This window comes from Anomaloglossus baeobatrachus, chromosome 10 (genome assembly GCF_048569485.1).
Source record: "Anomaloglossus baeobatrachus isolate aAnoBae1 chromosome 10, aAnoBae1.hap1, whole genome shotgun sequence".
Lineage (NCBI taxonomy): Eukaryota > Metazoa > Chordata > Amphibia > Anura > Aromobatidae > Anomaloglossus > Anomaloglossus baeobatrachus.
Window position 1 is genome coordinate 49,557,745 of NC_134362.1, and position 19,887 is coordinate 49,577,631.

Sequence of the window (19,887 nt, forward strand, 5' to 3'; positions counted from 1 at the left end):
ATTACATAAAGAATTAAAATTCTTGACTGTTGCACCAGAGCGTACAGACACTCAATGTGTGGCAAAATACAGGGGAAACAATGGGAGTGGTATCAAAGGAAGACCCGAGCAATAGGGAGAGAGGAGAGGGGACCCCTCTTGCAACTCACATGAGACTCTACCCATGGCTCCCTAAAGTCCCTTTAAGGGTCCTTCCCCCCGTCGCCGTCATGTACCTAGACCCTCGCTCGATCTGAACTGGCTAGTGAGAAGGCTGGTGAGAACACTAGTCTCACCATACACTAATGCAACACAAGGTAAGGGAGACAGATAGGGGGAAATAGACATAAAAACATAAAAAGGAAAACACTCCAAACCACTCCAATGCAGCTCAACACCACAGCTGCAATTGTCACAACTACTCAACTTCTACCAGAGACAGACTCCTTCCTAAGTGGTCAGCATAGAATGAGAATCTATAACTGGCATCAGACTGTAGACACGTGACTTTTTATAGAGAAGGAGAGTGGTCACAAAAGAGCTGCACCTGAGATTAGGACTACAAAGGACAGACAGATAGGAAAGAGTCCTTAACCCCTACAGCACTGAAATAAAGTAGATACTGTGAATAATAATTGACCTTATGGTCCTAGACTCACCAGAGGTCTCCCCAAAGTGGGACACACTGATGACATTGCCATTGAGAAATGTTATATATTATGTTCGGAAAATATTCATTGAAACCTGTAATTTATTCATTTATATCTCTGCCCATTATTGGCTCAGATGTCTAGTGGACAGTCTTATCAGTGACTGAAAGCCTTCGATGTAGGAACATGCACAAAGACAGAGCTGTCAGTCACTAATTAGCACCGCCCACTGGACCTCTGAGCCAAGAATTAGAAGGGGTTTTTATACATAAATTGCAAAGTTTTTCTTATTTTTTTTATCATCACAAAACTATACATCAATCTGCTCAGATCTTCTTTCTCCATAATATGCTGCTTGTTCAATGCGACAAGTTTCCTTTAAATGGAATCAAACATCTAACATATTTTCAGAAGGTTGCTTAGTTCTGAGACTGATGTGCATCATAAGGACTGATTGCAGCTCCTGGTGGGAGAAGCTTCAGCAAACTGTCAATCCTTGAGAATCACTTAAGATCAACTTTGGCAGAGACGAAGCTGAATCATCAATCTATGCTATCAACGTAATATAAAGTAGCGTCCAGCACATTTTCTTTGCTGTCATTGGTGATTTGGAAAAAGTAATAAATTCTCCAAAATTAAAAAATATATATATAATAAGGCTTGATTAATCAGAAAGACTCCACAGAGTTATCGTAAGTAGTCAGTGTGCTGTTTGACTAACAGTGTACATTTGATGCCCTCTAAATAACTCGACACACAGGCATTACTATCTAAACCGCTGGCAACAAAAGTGAGTACACCCCTAAGTGAAAATGGCCAAATTGTGCCCAATTAGCAATTTTCCCTCCCCAGGGTCATGTGACTCATTAGTGTTACAAGGTCTCAGGTGTGAATGGGGAGAAGGGCTGTTACATTTGGTGTTATCTCACACACTCTCTCATACTGGTCACTGGAAGTTCAGCATGGCTCCTCATGGCAAAGAATTCTCTGAGGATCTGAAAAAAAGAATTGTTGCTTTCCATAAAGATGACCGAGGCTATAGGAAGATTGTCACCACCCTGACACTGAGCTGCAGCATGGTTGCCAAGACTATACAGTGGTTTAGCAAGACAGAACAGGTCTCGCCATGGTCAACCAAATAAGTTGGGCCGGTGGGGTGCTCGGTCCAGCAGAGCCGCCTCCTGGGTCTACCAGTCCTCCCGGTCCTGACAGCATCCTCCATGCTTCCTGTCCCCCACTCCCGGCGTTCCCTTGCGACCCAGGACACACTGTCGGGCTCTCCTGCTTCCTCTGCACCGCTTCCTGCTCTGGTCTCCGGCACTCGGGCTTCGCGCATGTGCATTAGGGCGCGCGCGCGGTCATTGACCTCCTCTTAAAGGGCCAGCGTTCCAGAAACAGGATATTGCCAAATTCAGGTACAGGGTATATTAGGACCTTCCTTCCATGTGGGCGGTGCCTGTTCAACGTGTTCCCTAAGCTAGGTGTTCAGGTCCCCTCTTGCCTTGTCTCCTATTAGCCCTGTGTCTTTCGCAGAGCCCGTCCTGCCACTCTAACCCGGTCCTGACCACAGTTCGCCCAGGAAGTCTTTCGGTGACTGTCGGCTGTGACCCCACTATCTTCTTCAGCCTGAACTCGTCTCCGATCCTCGGCTTCACCCGCTGACCTCTGCCCTCTAGTTCAGCTGGACCTGGATCCCGCCTGACGTCTCAACCCGGCACCTGAACCTGAGCCTCGTCATCTGGACTACCTCCAGGATCTCCGTGGTCCCAGAGACATCTTTTTCCCAGTCTCCTGAAGGACTCTGTTCCTGTACCATTAGTGCTCCGGCTACCGTGCATCTAGGCCCTCTGGTGGGGTGATCGGACAGTCCCTGTACAGGGGTTAGCTCCGGGTTGCCTCACTGGAGGAGTCCGGTGCACGGCCCAGAGTATCCACCACCAGGACATAACATAATAAAATATTTACAAAACTGTGAGGGGTGTACTCACTTTTGTGACATACTGTATATGAATAGATTTTAAATCTTTTTATATTTTTATAGTTTTTTGTATTTTTTTAATTGTGAATCTTTGGCTGCAGCAGGCGCATTGTAGTCTGCATATTTCCACATAATATGGAGCCAACGTTCCACTCTTTAGAAACAATTTCCTACTTTACTTTTGTTCCAAAACAAAGAACGTGTCTCCTACAATTAAACTGTCAGACAAAACCATTGCGACCAATCAGGTCAACCCTTCTGAAATATTTTGTATCTTGAGTACCAGTATGTTCTTCGTACAAGCTTGAAAACAAAATATAACCAATCTAACCCATGTAAAAAAGGGTTACAAAGTGTCCTGAACGAGACTGTCAGAACGAGCTCAGAGGGATTCTACATTAGATCCATTCTCCATAGACTCACATGTTTAAAAAAAAGGATCCTGCAAAAATCATTTTTTTCAAAGATGACATGAAAGTTGTATTTGTACAACTTTTTTTTTTGCTGTACACTATGTTATTTTTTGGGGTGCTTTTCAAGTGGATTCTAGGCTGAATCTGCCTGAAAAAGACTTTGTGTGCACATACCTCAGCATCCTAATGTCACTCAGTGTTTGGCTCTAACCTCGTCGAGTGTCATGGCGGCATAGATGCTGTTCAGGCCACAGACTCTGACACTCCACACTAAACCTTCTCTGGTGATTCTAAGTTGCACAGACAGGCTCTGGCATCGACCAGCTGTGTGCTCATTAGTGATCGGGCTAGCAGCAGTTAATTTCTGCTATTCTGCTGGTTACCTTTTAGATTACATGTTGCGGGAGACATAACACAATCACTTCCCGCCTTTTTAAGATGGCGGAATCTGTCTTCCCATGCCGACTATAGCTTCTGCTAATCCGGTCCTTCTGCTGTTGTGTTCCAGTTGCTGGTGATTTACTGCAGGATGCTTGGTATACTGTGGAAACCCTCTCATAATTTAGTTATTTCCTCCCTGCTCTTTATTTCCTCCTTATCACAAATTGTCTTATTGTGCCGCCCCCGTGCCAGCAGCCGGCGCTGCTCAGATCCGGGGCCTACGGTACGGCTCGAGGGGTTCCCCGGACCCGGGGGTCTCGCGGTCACTCAGAATAAAAGGGGGACATATTTGTACGGGATTGATTGTAGAAAGTCTGTGACACCACCCACGGTGTGTGGTGAAGTGGGACACCACCGCTGCTGTTGTGGGATACCCGGGGGAAATGTAATGGCAGCCGGATGTTAACCCCTCCGTGGGTAGGGATGGTTGCCCCGGGGCCCAGTGTCTCTGTGCAGGGTATGGCGACGGCACGCCCATATGAACCAGGGGATAGTTGGTTACTCACAATTGGATGAATCACACGAGTCCTTTGGTAAACCAAGGTGCTGGTGGCCGGCCGCCGCAACCGGTTGTACTCTGGTCCCACCACCCGGGCTGGTGGTCGCTGTCCTTTCCTCTGCAGTGTTTTTGTGTATTGTGGGCTGCCTGGTTTGGAACTCAGGAGTCCACTCCCGGCTTGCTGTGTGCCTAAGGAGCCGTGTTCGCTGACACTGACCGGTGGGATCTATGGGCCCCGGTGGTTGCCCTATTCCTCTCTGTGGGTGGTTGTCTGCATTTGGGACTTTGGTTGGGACAGGACCTATAATCCTGCCCTCAATCGGTTAATTAGCTAGGCCGCTGGTTTCGGTCCTGGCTTCAGGGTCAGAGTACCCCCTCTGTGCACGGTTTCCGGTCGGGTCTCCGGTGTCAGTACCGGTGGGCTCCAACCCTTCTCCGGTCCTCCTCGGATCTGCCGAGCCATCTTCCCATCTCCTGCTGACGGAGACCACCGTCTACCAACTAGCCAAGATACCAGGGCTCCGACCCTGGCACCGTTCAACTTGAACTTCCTCTGCTGGAGCTACACCTAGTTCCAGCCCACACTCCTCTCAATTTGAACTCCAAAACTGAACTAAAGCTTAACTGCTTGTTTTCCTGACCCGGGCTGTCTAGACCCCTAGGTGGGCATTCCCTAACTGCCTGGTCCCGCCCACTGGTGTGCCTGTCTTGCCCTGAGGGGGATGACTAGGGTTTCAGGTCGGCTGTGTGTAACCTAGGTGAGGGAAGTTGTTATGCGGGGGCCTATCTGTGACTACCTGGTTTTGCCAAGGCATCACATTATATCTTCGTGTGTGCTAGCTATGTGATAGAGCTTTGGTCTCCTCATTTGTCCATATTTGTGGTTTCAACCACTCCTGTCCTGGCCCTCCCATGGGGTTGAGGAGAGGTGGTATTAGATTACATGGTTTCAACCACTCATGCCCTTGCCCTCCCCTGGGGTTGAATAGAAGGGGTATTAGATTATGTGGTTACAACCGCTCCTGTCCCGTTCTTCCACTGGGGTTGAGGAGAGGTGGTATTGGATTATGTGGTTCCAGCCACTCCTGTCCCGGTCCTCCCCTTGGGTTGAGGAGAGGTGGTATTAGATTACATGGTTTCAACCACTCCGGTCCCGGTCCTCCCCTGGGGTTGAGGAGAGGTGGTATTAGATTACATGGTTTCAACCACTCCTGTCCCGGCCCTCCCCTGGGGTTGAGGAGAGGGGGTATTAGATTATGTGGTTTCAACCACTCCTGTCCCGGCCCTCCCCTGGGGTTGAGGAGAGGGGGTATTAGATTATGTGGTTTCAACCACTCCTGTCCCGGCCCTCCCCTGGGGTTGAGGAGAGGGGGTATTAGATTATGTGGTTTCAACCACTCCTGTCCCGGCCCTCCCCTGGGGTTGAGGAGAGGGGGTATTAGATTATGTGGTTTCAACCACTCCTGTGCCGATCTTTTACTGGTGTTGGGGAGAAGGGGTATTAGATCAAGGCTTTTCAGGAGCAGGGCAAGGAAGGTGGCTCAGACATCTTCACCATCAGAGGTATCTCTGGGATCAAGGACCGGTGTATTAGATTATGTGATTTCCACCACTCCTGTCCCGGTTCTTCCCTGGGGATGAGTAGAGGTGGTATTAAATCAGGGCTCTCCAGGAGCAGGGCAAGGAAGGCGGCTCAGACATCTTCACCATCAGATGTATCTCTGGGATCAGGGACAGCTAGGGCCCCCTAGCCTGAGAGCCAGATTAGGAACTCCAGTCCTCATGACACCTAATTACTATAGTTCATTAAATTTCAGTTTCTGAAGAACAAAGGCAGCAATTAGATCACTAAAGGTGCAAGTTTTAAAGGGGCCATATCCCCTACAAGTTAATGTGCTCAGCTCATACAGACTCCTTTTAAATGCGTAGTTACGGTAAGTAACTTTTTAAATAAAAAAAAAAAAATATATATATATATATATATATATATATAAAAAATACTTTTTGGGAAAATAATAAGAGTAATAATAGAAGACATAAGAAAAGCAGCATCGTCCTCGCCTCACCTGGGGTCACCTGTATTCGAAAAATGCCCAAGTCATATAAAGCCGTATCTAATAATGCACTCATTAGTTTTCGTTACATAGATGGTTCTCCAGCCCATACTGCTCTACTCAGTTAATAGACTGTTTGCACTTTGTCTCACGTGATTTTCTGTCTGCACAGAGTCACAAACTCAAGTCAAAATCTAATTTCGAAAGCACCAAAAATTGAATTCCGCAGCGCTAATCGATAAATGAGCTCTTTCGGAGACAAGGTTTAGTTAATGTATCTCCAGAAGTACCCCGGGAGACAATGCGCGGAGGGGGGGATGTACAAGTAATACGACCCGCTTACCTCCACCTTCCGTCAGGTGAACTGTATCACTGAATCTAGGCATTTACTGGCAGAATATGTGTAGAGTGAAGCTCAAAAACTGTCTCAGACAGAAGGATCGATTGTAACAACGATAAGCGACGTTTGTAAACAACTGAAGGTCTTAGGGTAAAATGTTCTTTGATGCCAAGTATACAAAAGGACTGTCTGCTTACGGATGAAGTAGAGGGGAATTTGGTATTAAAGGAATACTCCGGTACCGCTTACGGTACTTCTGCATTAGAGGTGAGTGTTGTGAATGATGTTATGACAACTGGCAGATATTGTGCATCCGTCCTATTCTGATGGACACGTGCACAATACCTGGCAAATGTTCACGCGTTCTGATACATCGAAAATCATCGGAAACCCTGTGTCACGGTTCCTATGTGCAGAACATTCTGTATTGTTCTGTCATGCTCTCCTGCAGAGCCGGTATGCTGTCTATGGTGTAGAGTGTTTCGCAGGACGAATGCTCTGCTGGTTGTTTCACAGCACTGGGTTTCATGTTGGTCCTGGGAGGTGCTCTCGTAGATGTTTCTCGTTCCCGGTGATTGCTCTGCTTCATTAGGTAGCGTGTTAGCACAGGAAACCGCAAGTTGTACTTCCCATTTACAGTTGTGCTGTTGGCTCCCGAGGTGCTCAGTGTTCTGGTCTTGGTCTCTTGTCTCCGGACTGTTGTTGACCCGTCTCTGTCTGTCCTCCCCTGTTTCTGTTGTTACTTCCCGGCTTCTGACCTCGGACTTCCTCCTGACCACATCCCCGTCTGCTCCCTGTATTTTCGCACGTACTCTCCTAGAACCCTGACCTTCGGCTTTTAATTTGACCTCGTCTCTGTCTGCCCCCCCCCCGTGTGCTATCGTGCCCGCCTGTCTGACTACCTCTCCATTTACTGCATGCAAGTAATGTCTAGTGCCGCCTAGTGACAATCATCACATTCTGCACCTCCAATGTGTACAGGTGCGACACCTTTAAGGCTAGGTTACAAGTCACTTGTGACTTTTTCTTTTCCTTTATAGTGAAACTTTGAGGTTGTACGATGCTAACAGTAAACAATTAATTTTTTGGGGTGTTTTCACTTGCCATGCAGACCCTGATTTAAAGGAAATCTATCTCCAATTTTTTGCTATGTAATCTTAAGGCCACTTTACACACAGAGATAAATCTGTGGCAGATCTGTGGCAGATCTGTGGCAGATCTGTGGCAGATCTGTGGCTGATCTGTGGCAGATCTGTGGCAGATCTGTGGTTGCAGTGAAATTGTGGACAATCAGTGCCAGGTTTGTGGCTGTGTACAAATGGAACAATATGTCCATGATTTCACTGCAACCACAGATCTGCCAAAGATTTATCTCTGGGTATGACGGGGCCTTTAGAGCAGCTGTCACAATGTGACTGTAGGAAAGCGAGGGACAGAAGCTCTTATGCGGTCCCTCACACTAGGGGTCGCTTGACTATCCCTAAAATCAGGGTTACCCTTAATGGTGGAGATGCCTGAGTCCCATGCCGGGCTAAGCTCCTGATCAGAATTGATTTTATTTCCCCTCCCACCAGGGAAGGAAGAGGTAGGAGAGATGGAAACACAGATAAAGACAGATGGGGAAAAAAACAAAACTCTGACTCACTCGTAGGAACCAACAATGAGATATTCAGGAGAAAAGCAAGAGCAGGAAGGTAGCAACAAAAAGACAACAATGGTTAACTCCACAACTGCACACAACCACAAGTATTACAACCTCCAATTAGTCATGATCACAACACCTCACCAGACCAGCTAAGATAAACTATAGCTGGCATAGAAGGAAGGATCTAGCTAGCATATATAGTAGAGGAACAGATGTGATTGGCTCCCCCACAACATGTTATCAAAGATGACTCACAAGCAGAGACAAGCACAGATCAACTTTTGTTAGTTTGCCTATGAGCTATTAATCTGCTGGTCGATACCCGAGTCAGCCTGCGCTGATCACAGATATCAGAGAAGTTATCAAGCGGAGTATATAGTTTGAACTGGTGTATACTGGACATGACATAGTATATAGTATATAGTCTGTATTTCTTTTGTATATACTGGAAAAAATGGACCATTTTTCATAAGTGTGGTGGATTAAATTTTCCATTTTTTGTACGTGTCCATTTTTGCATCAGTATGGTATCTTTTTTTCAAACTTCTCCTTGCTAATAGCCATTAAAGACTAAAAAGCACTTTGATGACACACGGATGGCATCCAAGTTCTATACGTTTTTGTTTTTTTTACAGACGCATTCATATGAATGGACGATTTCAACCTGCAAATTAGATTAAAACAAGGCGTATCTTTGTATACAGTCAAACTAAAAAAGAGGACGTAAACAATCCCACAAACTATAAAGAGTACGTGCTATCCATGAAAAGAACACAAAAGACATAAACAGACATCTAAATGGTATATATATATATATATATATATATATATATATATATATATACAGTGTGTGTGTGAAATAAGTATTGAACACATCACCAATTCTCTAAGTAAATATATTTCTAAAGGAGCAGTTGACATAAAGTTCTCACCAGATGTTGGTTACAATCCATCCAATCTACGCAGGCAAGGAAATCAAACCATAGATATCCATAAATTTAGTGATATGTAATAATGAGAAATGACACAGAAAAAAAAAGTATTGAACACGATTGCTGAAAGTTATTTAATGCTTCATGCAAATATCTTTGTTGGCGATGACAGCTTCAAGACCCCTCCTGTATGGAGAAACTAGATGCATGCATTGCTCAGGTGTGATTTTGGTCCATTCTTCCACCCAAACACTTTTCACATCCTGCAGGTCCTGTGGGCTCCCTCTATGAACTTTAGCTTTAGTTTCTTCCATATATTTTATATTGGATTCAGGTCCGATGATTGGCTTGGCCATGCTAGCAGCTTTATTTTCTTTCTCTGAAACTAAATGAGAGTTTCCTTGGCTGTGGTGTTTGGGATCATTTTCTTACTGAAATGTCCACTCTTGTTTCATCTTCATCATCCTTGTAGATTGCAGCAGATTCTTTTCAGGAATGTCTTGGTACATTTGACAAATTCATCCTTCCTTCAATTACGTGGAGTTTGCCAGTGCCGTATTTTGAAGAACAGCCCCACACCATGATGTTCTCATCTCCAAACTTTGGTCTTTGGCTCTAGGATAACTATTCTAATAATTCTTATCACTCCTCTGCCTGAAGTCTTGCGGGAGCACCTGGTCGTGGCCAGTTTAAGGTGAAATTATGTTCTCTCAACTTCCGGATTATGACCCTAAAAGTGTTCACTGGAACCGGAGTAGTTTAGAAATTCTTCTTTAACCAATGCCATTGGTATGTTTTGCAACAATAAGGTTATGAAGATCTTGAGTCAGCTCACTGATTTTACTCATCATGAGATGTTTCTTGTGTGACATCTTAGTAATGAGACAACTTTTTATAGGCCATCACTTGAGCTGGCTGGTATTATTTTTCACTAGGTGTCAGGATTGCTTTCTAATGACTGAGTTCAGCTTGTGTCATAACTTTCCATGGCTTTTTGCAACTCTCTTTCTTTATGTGTTCAATACTTTTTTTCGGTGTAATTTTTCATTTCTACACATCACTAAATTTATAGACATCTATAGTTTGATTTATTTCCCTGTGTGGATTGGATGAGTTGCTACGAATATCTAGCAAAAAATTAATATCAACAGCACCTTTAGGGATACATTTGCTTAAAAAATTGATGACGTGTTCAATACTTATTTCACTCGATATACATATCCATGTATGTCTACATATATTTACATTATACAGTATAAGAGATATGTATGTATATATATATATATATATATATATATACACAGTATATATATATATATATATATATATATATATATATAAAAATATATATACATATATTATAAGAGCGATATGATCTTACCAGGAATATCATTTCCACCTTCGCAATGCCTTTGCGGAGAGCGGATCCCAAATGGTCGCCAACTCCAGCCAGTAGGATACCGAAAAGAGGAATGCCGACAAGTGCATAGAAAATACAGAACATTCGTCCGCCCTCTGTCTTAGGAGCATTGTTCCCAAATCCTGAGTCATATCACACAGAGAGAAGAATATAGTTTAATGAGAATAATAAATTATTTAATTACACATATTATCACATTATAGGTTCTTCTTGTTTTGCATATTAGCAATCATCAAGTAAATATCAGTGGCGCTCAGTAATCCCACAATATTTTCTGTAATCACCTTCAATTAAAAATATGTTACAGAACTCACCAATAACATATTATCTACTTTATTTCGTACTCATATATTGGACAAGGCATATGAGCAGACAGCAAGCGACTTTCCTGGTGATGTGTCTAAAATAAGGAAGATATTTTATTGGTGAGTGCCGCATCGTATTTTCCATCAAGTCGGAAGTACCTTTTTATGCCTTTTACTTCTTATTGTGTATGCCTGTTTTTTGCCGATATCATCCTTTAATATTGACTTTTAATATACTAACTTACACCTTCAATATACCGTGCAAGGAAAATTTTAAATATTCTGGATATTTTTTCAAAGCTAAAAATTACAGTAAAATTTTCAAAAAAGCTGCCAGTGGTATATAATACATGCTAAGAGACTAAAGAGGTTAATTCCACAATTTTCATAAAGCACAGGGCATGCCTATTTATTCTTAATATACAGACCAAATCCTACATACGATTTCTTGTACCTTTTGTGGTTTTCTTTATCTCTATCTGCCCCTAGGTGCATCCAGTTTTACATAGCTGAATGGTCCGTCCAATTCTTATCTGCTAAACTTACATTTCTCAGCAGCACCCTGCTTTCTTCAGTGCTTCAGACACCTGCCTCACTCTCCTGTGTGCTCCTGATAGCCTCAAATCTGTGATTTATCATCAAGCTAATTTAAGTGTTGAACTCAGCTTATGCCACTGATCACTGTCTGCTTCTGTATAGTATCCTGTCATCTACATCAGTATAGTTTTAAATAACTGTGGGCTGTAGTCCCTCACTACGTTGCTTGGTATTACTAGGTGAAGCTAACCTGAGCTATCTTTTCTTTATGAAGTGAGACTCGTTTTTTTTGGTTGTATTTTTTTGTTTAATAAACTAGTTCCTGGTACCAGGAAATTGTCATTGGCATTCATTTGACTTAAGGTCTTAAAATAATATACAATAAAGGTTAAGTTTTAATATTATCCTACACCATGACATTATTTATTTTTAAGGGGATATTGTTAGTATCAGTGACGTTTTTGAGCTGTGTTTGTTGCTGGATTCTGAGACATCACTAATGTGAAACTGCAAATGCAACTCATGATGCATATAGCAAAGGATTATCTTCTGTCATATGCATCAAGAGATAAGCATTTGTGGCTTCACTTCATTGATTTGTTAGCAGCAGACAACAAGCACCTCAGCTCTGCATTGCCTGGTTATCTAAGGGTAAGTTCACACTTCCGTTGTTTTGCTTCTGTCGCAATCCATCGCCTTGAGGAATTATGGTATCCTGCAAAATATTTTGCAGGAATCCGTTTTTTTCCCATAGACTTCTATTAGCGACGGATTGTGACTGATGGCCTTGCGTTGCATCTGCCGAGTGACGGATCAGTTGTTTACTGACTGACCGTCAGGAGGGAGCAACGCTGAATGTAATGTTTTTTGGAGCGGCAAAAAAATGGACTCCGCAGGTGTCTGTCACCAGCCGTCAAAAACTATAATGTATGTCTATGGTGCTGGATTCCGCCATAATCCGTCACACTACGGAATTCAGTGCTGGATTTCGTCATGCTCTACTGAGCATGCCCAGCATGTTTGGCACACCCATTGGGCTGTCTCAAACACAAACGGATCACGACGGATCCATCAATGGATGTAACGGACGTGACAAATCAGTTTTTTCACAGGATTCCTGTGAACGGAATCCTGTGAAATAACACATCCGGTGCGTCAGTTGACATGTGAAAAACGACGGATCCATCGTTGCGTCGCAAAGATGGACCTGACGGAAGCAAAACAACGGAAGTGTGAACTTAACCTAACAGAGAAAAAAACATCTGTATGAATTTACAATCATTCAGAAGTCCAGTAAAGCTATAGAAAAGTGCCACATTGCAGCTGCATATGATTCAGATGTTTACAAAGCCATACTACATATGTATACATGAGTGAATGATGACTGACCAAAATTAAAATATCATATATCAATTTAACATTAGTGGATTATTGGAACAAACCGCTAATCAGTCTTCCCTTCTCACTAAACTCCCTCCTTCTCTAATGCATCCTGAGTGGAGCAGCTAAGCTCTTACTTTTTTCCAGCTGCTACACAGATGCCTCCACTCTGTGCCAGCCATTACACTGGCTGCCCATACGCACTGAATACAATATACACGAATCCCTGTCTATCACCAAAACCCTTCCTCTCCGCAATGTTGTACCGGCTACCACCCTACCTGTGCTTCAGCTATGGTCTGGCACTAACATCTTCTATAATTCTCACTTCTCACTCCCAAGTCAAGACTTTCCTTGTGCTGCAACAGTTCTCTGGAATGCACTACCCAAGACAATCCTATTAACTGCATTATGTGTTACATTACAATGTCTGATATTGTTTGTACATGTATCTTCTGTCTTGTAAAGTTCTGCCTAATATGTTGGTGGTATATAAATAGGAATTATTCTTTTTATCATTATTGTATTAGACACTTATATATGACACATTAGCTCTATAAATGTAATTATCCATCTGTTTATAATAAAAGATTGAAAAGAACATTACCAATTGTAGTGATGACTGTTCCTGCAAAGAAAAAGCAGCTCCCGATGTCCCACTTGGTGGTCGCATTGGTGCCGTTAGTTGCAATATCAGCTCCAGATCCCAGCGCATCCTTCACCTGCTGTAATGCCAAAGGATTCAGTTAATTCCCGTCCTTTGTTGTGATTCATTATCACTTAATTAGGGTGTGTAAGCTGAATGAGGAAACGTTCTGCTGTGATAGTCACAAGCTCTGACAGATCATTGAGCTAAGGCTGCGTCCACACTTTTTTTGTAACACACGTGTGACAGATCTTAGAACGGATCTGATCATTTCGGTGGAAACTTAACCGATGTCATCAGTCTTCATCAATACTGTCATAACCGTTTTTTTAGAATCCATCATGATAAGGATTCTGTCAAAAATGCCTAACACAAAAAGCACAGAATGCTGTGATAGTCTGCTAAGCAATCAGAGACCATGACAGAAATCAAACGGAGCCCATTATGATTAAAGGGGTTGTCCAGTACTTTAATATAATATTGGTGGCCTATCCTTATGATATCAATATCTGTGGTGCCGCGGTCTCTGCAGGAATGCTGATTTACTCACTGCCCCGGCCGGGTACCATTCTCTCCTGCTGCCCTGCGGCTTTACACATGCTCTCCTGCCGTCCTCCCCTCACAGACTATGTACATGCCGGATAGAGTTCCCAGGAGTGCACCTAAGACACGTGGCACACACCTGCTCTTAACGAGCTGACGCTCTTTCCAGGAAATGCCTGGAAAGGCATTATGTATTTAAGGCACCTTCCCATTAGGGGAGGTGCCTGCGCAACGTTCCCAGTTAGTCAGTGTTCTGTCTGTCTAGCTAGTTGTCAGGTCCCATTATTCCTGTGTACCTGAGTCTGCCTTCTCACACCTATCTGTTCCTGAAGTGCCCACCATACCTGTCCGTACCTGCCTCAGCTATACCTGTCTGCACCTGTGTTATCCATGAGTCCATCACCTGTCCTTCGGGTCAGCTGTCACAGTCCTGGTCACTGCCATGGGAGTGGTACCTTTCGTCTGCCTCACTGTGATTGCTTAGTTAAGACTTTCACACTAAGGATTAAGCACGGATGCCTCCTGTGGTCCACTGGGTCCACTAATCCCACTTGCTGTTCCTACACTGGCCTTGAGCGTTACAATATCAGATCGGTGGGGGTGCAACACCCGGGCACCCCTGCCAATTAGTTGTACCCATCTGGATGTGATCAGTTGCACAGCACAGCTCCGTTAACAGTATATACAGTTAGGTCCAGAAATATTTGGACAGTGACACAAGTTTTGTTATTTTAGCTGTTTACAAAAACATGTTCAGAAATACAATTATATATATAATATGGGCTGAAAGTGCACACTCCCAGCTGCAATATGAGAGTTTTCACATCCAAATCGGAGAAAGGGTTTAGGAATCATAGCTCTGTAATGCATAGCCTCCTCTTTTTCAAGGGACCAAAAGTAATTGGACAAGGGACTCTAAGGGCTGCAATGAACTCTGAAGGCGTCTCCCTCGTTAACCTGTAATCAATGAAGTAGTTAAAAGGTCTGGGGTTGATTACAGGTGTGTGGTTTTGCATTTGGAAGCTATTGCTGTGACCAGACAACATGCGGTCTAAGGAACTCTCAATTGAGGTGAAGCAAAACATCCTGAGGCTAAAAAAAAGAAAAAATCCATCAGAGAGATAGCAGACATGCTTGGAGTAGCAAAATCAACAGTCGGGTACATTCTGAGAAAAATGGAATTGACTGATGAGCTTGGGAACTCAAAAAGGCCTGGGCGTCCACGGATGACAACAGTGGTGGATGATCGCCGCATACTTTCTTTGGTGAAGAAGAACCCGTTCACAACATCAACTAAAGTCCAGAACACTCTCAGTGAAGTAGGTGTATCTGTCTCTAAGTCAACAGTAAAGAGAAGACTCCATGAAAGTAAATACAAAGGGTTCACATCTAGATGCAAACCATTCATCAATTCCAAAAATAGACAGGCCAGAGTTAAATTTGCTGAAAAACACCTGATGAAGCCAGCTCAGTTCTGGAAAAGTATTCTATAGACAGATGAGGCAAAGATCAACCTGTACCAGAATGATGGGAAGAAAAAAGTTTGGAGAAGAAAGGGAACGGCACATGATCCAAGGCACACCACATCCTCTGTAAAACATGGTGGAGGCAACGTGATGGCATGGGCATGCATGGCTTTCAATGGCACTGGGTCACTTGTGTTTATTGATGACATAACAGCAGACAAGAGTAGTACAGATGGACAATGACCCCAAGCATACAGCCAAAGCTACCCAGGAGTTCATGAGTGCAAAAAAGTGGAACATTCTGCAATGGCCAAGTCAATCACCAGATCTTAACCCAATTGAGCATGCATTTCACTTGCTCAAATCCAGACTTAAGACGGAAAGACCCACAAACAAGCAAGACCTGAAGGCTGCGGCTGTAAAGGCCTGGCAAAGCATTAAGACGGAGGAAACCCAGCGTTTGGTGATGTCCATGGGTTCCAGACTTAAGGCAGTGATTGCCTCCAAAGGATTCGCAACAAAATATTGAAAATAAAAATATTTTTTTGGGGTTTGGTTTATTTGTCCAATTACTTTTGACCTCCTAAAATGTGGAGTGTTTGTAAAGAAATGTGACAATTCCTACAATTTCTATCAGATATTTTTGTTCAAACCTTCAAATTAAACGTTACAATCTGCACTTGAATTCTGTTGTAGAGGTTTCATTTCAAATCCAATGTAGTGGCATGCAGAGCCCAACTCGCGAAAATTGTGTCACTGTCCAAATATTTCTGGACCTAACTGTAGGCTTGGGACGGATACTGCACATCTGAATAGTGGTGGATCTGCAGTACCCCGCTGCGGATACTTTACAGTTGATGGAGCTGTGTTGCGTCTGATCACATATGACCACCACCTGCATTGAGAACAGCTCATTGACGGGGGTATCAGGTGTCGTACTCCCATCGATGTGATAATGAGGATTTACTCTAAGGATAGGCCACCAATATAACAGTACTGGACATCCCCATTTACCCTCCCTCTTCCACCTCTCTTTACATCTGTTCTGTAACAGATCCGTTTTCCACATAGTTAGGCCTCTTTCACACGTCCGTGTCTCCGGTACATGTTTGGTCTGTTTCCTCACGTACCGGAGACATGGGCACATGTGGACCCATTAAAATCAATGGGTCTGCGCTCACGTGCGTGTTCTGTCACGGGCCGTGTATAGATGTGGAGCATACGTGTTTCTGTGTGCTCCACACGTCAACATGTCTGTTTTTCTCCGGCATCACGGGTGTCACACGGAACGCAAATGGACCACACGGAGGTGTTCCGTGTGACACGCGCCGGAGAAAACACACGTGTTTGAGAAAATAATAAAGAAACTTTACTCACCTTCTCCAGTCCTGCTGTGTCTGCCGCTGCTGTCACTTGCTTCCGACCCCCGCTCATTATGCTCATTGCATATTCACTTCACTGCGGCCGGAAGCAGCAGCAACGGGGAGTCGGCAGAACCGGAGACCGAAGATCAGCACCATGGACAGCAACGCCAGGGACAAGTGAGTAGAAAGTTTCCGTTCTCCGCGTGTTATCACGAATAACACACGGAGAACACACATGTGCCATGAACACGGCTCACGGAGGGGAAAACGCACCTTTGACACGTCCATGAAGAACGTGCGTGATTTTTCACGGGCGTGTGAAAGAGGCCTTACATAGGTTGAAAGCAGACCTTCTAGTTCAACCTTCCTCCACCAATTATATACTATATCATTATTAGCCTATATCATGGTTAGCCTATAAAGGTATCACTCCTAAAATACTTTTGTCATTCTTGGGACATAGTATTTCAATTAATACTATATCCTTAAATCATTTATAACTGACATTGTTGCCCTTTTTTAAAAGCTGTTATAGTGTCATCCATTACTACCTCTTGTGGTCGGCATTCCACAGTCTGACTGCTCTAACTGTAAAGAACCCTTTCCTATTTAGCTGCCGGAATCGCTTTTCTTCCACTCGCAGTGAATGCCTCCTGGTCCTTAGTACTGTCTTTGGAAGAAATAAGTAGTAACATGAATTCTGTTTCTCTGTTCCGCAGTAATCTGATCATATCCACACCTCTGAGGGTCCTGCAGAGGCTGGTCCCCAATTTACACAGCCTGACCTGCCGATGAATACGTTATCCTATATCCGTAAAATGTGGGATAACTTAGTATTTTGAGAATAACCCTTTAATGAAAGACGTTTATGGTACAAACACCATTAAATAACAACTCTTTGTTCCTATTTCTTGGATGGACCTTGTATTTTTGTGTCGCCAATCAGCAACTGACAGCAAAGAAAGCAGATGTCCTCTAAATAGAGGGAAATACTGAATAAAACATCTATAATCTACCTGTTATAAAGTAAACATAACTTCATATACAATGTATCCTATGAGACGTAACAGCTGGGAAAGTAACAACTCATCCATAATCAATGGCTCCTTTCTCCACGATATGTTTTGTCCCTCTGAGAACAATTTTACCATGGCCTGGGGGGATCGCCTAACAATTACGGACCTATCAAAGGACATCCGATTTTATTTTTCCATTATGTGGCTGGATATTCCCTCGTCCATGTTTCACAGTTTGTGTACAGACTGCAATACCAGGAAAGATGGCGGGTCTCCGGAACCGAACTAAAAGACTCATGGGTTTGCCCAGTTTTGCAGCAGTTCCCCCCTCTCCCAAATCAAATAATTGTTTAAAGGGAATCTGTCACCAGGTTTTTGCTCTTGCATCTGAGAGCAGCATAATGTAGAGACAGAGACCCTGATTTCAGCAATGTGTCACTTACTGAGCTGTTTGCTGTCATTTTGATAAAATCAATGTTTTCTCTGCTGCAGATCTAGCAGTTATACAGAGCTCATGAATGTTCTGGACTACCTGCAGCACGCCAAGTAGTCCTGTAATGATAATCTACTGCTGATTAAACAGTGATTTTATGAAAACTACACTAAGCAGCTCAGTAAGCGACACATCACTGGAATCAGGATCTCTGCCCTTACATTATGCTGCTCTCAGATTAGGTGGCAAAAACCTGGAGACAGATTCCCTTAAAGGAATCTCTCACCAGGATTTTGTTACCTCACTTGAGAGCAGCATAATGTAGGGACAGAGACCCTGATTCCAGCCATGTGTAACTTACTGAATGGCTTGTTTCAGTTTTGATAAAATCACTGTTTTATCTGCTCCAGATCTGCTCGTTTTCTCAGTGTTGAGCTCTGTCTAACCCTGCCCACATCACTGATTGATGGCTTTCTGTGTACACTGTGCATAGGCAGAATACAACTAAACAGTGATAGGGGCGGGGCTGGACTACATGGAAGCCGAATTACTAGTCCTCTAGTGGTAATGCTGAGAAAATAGTGATTTTATCAAAACTAAAGCCAGCAGCCCAGTAAATAACACATTACTGGAATAAGGGTTTCTTCTTCGCCGTTATGCTGTTCTCCGCTTAGATGGCAAAATCTTGATGATAGATTTCCTTTAAAAGGGTTTCCTTACTGTAAATGTTTTTATGTATAGACCCAGGGTGGGGACCCCTGACAGTTTCCTTATTGTCATGTGACAACTGCAGCCAATCAGAGGTGGCAGTGACAACTGCAGACAATCAGAGGTGGCAGTGACAACTGCAGCCAATCAGAGGTGGCAGTGGCAACTGCAGCCAATCAGAGGTGTCAGTGACAACTGCAGCCAATCTAAGGTGGCAGTGGCAACTGCAGCCAATCAGAGGTGGCAGTGACAACTGCAGCCAATCAGAGGTGGCAGTGACAACTGCAGCCAATCAGAGGTGGCTGTGACAACTACAGCCAATCAGAGGTGGCAGTGGCAACTGCAGCCAATCAGAGGTGGCAGTGGCAACTGCAGCCAATCAGAGGTGGCTGTGACAACTGCAGCCAATCAGAGGTGGCAGTGGCGACTGCAGCCAATCAGAGGTGGCAGTGGCGACTGCAGCCAATCAGAGGTGGCAGTGGCGACTGCAGCGAATCAGAGCTGGCAGTGGCAACTGCAGCCAATCAGAGGTGGCAGTGACAACTGCAGCCAATCAGAGGTGGCAGTGACAACTGCAGCCAATCAGAGGTGGCTGTGACAACTACAGCCAATCAGAGGTGGCAGTGGCAACTGCAGCCAATCAGAGGTGGCAGTGGCAACTGCAGCCAATCAGAGGTGGCTGTGACAACTGCAGCCAATCAGAGGTGGCAGTGGCGACTGCAGCCAATCAGAGGTGGCAGTGGCGACTGCAGCCAATCAGAGGTGGCAGTGGCGACTGCAGCGAATCAGAGCTGGCAGTGGCAACTGCAGCCAATCAGAGGTGGCAGTGACAACTGCCGCCAATCAGAGGTGGCTGTGACAACTGCAGCCAATCAGAGGTGGCAATGGTGACTGCAGCCAATCAGAGGTGGCAGTGGCAACTGCAGCCAATCAGAGGTGGCAGTGGCAACTGCAGCCAATAAGAGGTGGCAGTGACAACTGCAGCCAATCAGAGGTGGCAGTGGCAACTGCAGCCAATCAGAGGTGGCTGTGACAACTGCAGCCAATCAGAGGTGGCTGTGACAACTGCAGCCAATCAGAGGTGGCAGTGGCGACTGCAGCCAATCAGAGGTGGCTGTAATGATTGCAGCCTTTACAT

At 44.3% G+C, this 19,887-nt stretch overlaps 1 protein-coding gene across 3 annotated transcripts in view; it reads right to left on the reverse strand.

The window, feature by feature from the left end:
* KCNK4 (potassium two pore domain channel subfamily K member 4) overlaps nucleotides 1–19,887 on the reverse strand; it is a 56,526-nt gene that overhangs the window by 19,109 nt on the left and 17,530 nt on the right. For all 3 annotated transcript variants that reach the window (XM_075325864.1, XM_075325866.1, XM_075325865.1), the window contains exons 3-4: nucleotides 13,181–13,298; nucleotides 10,313–10,473 (exon numbers count right to left, since the gene is read on the reverse strand). In XM_075325864.1, coding sequence (XP_075181979.1) covers nucleotides 10,313–10,473; nucleotides 13,181–13,298 — 279 coding nt within the window. The remainder of the gene's footprint in view (nucleotides 1–10,312; nucleotides 10,474–13,180; nucleotides 13,299–19,887) is intronic.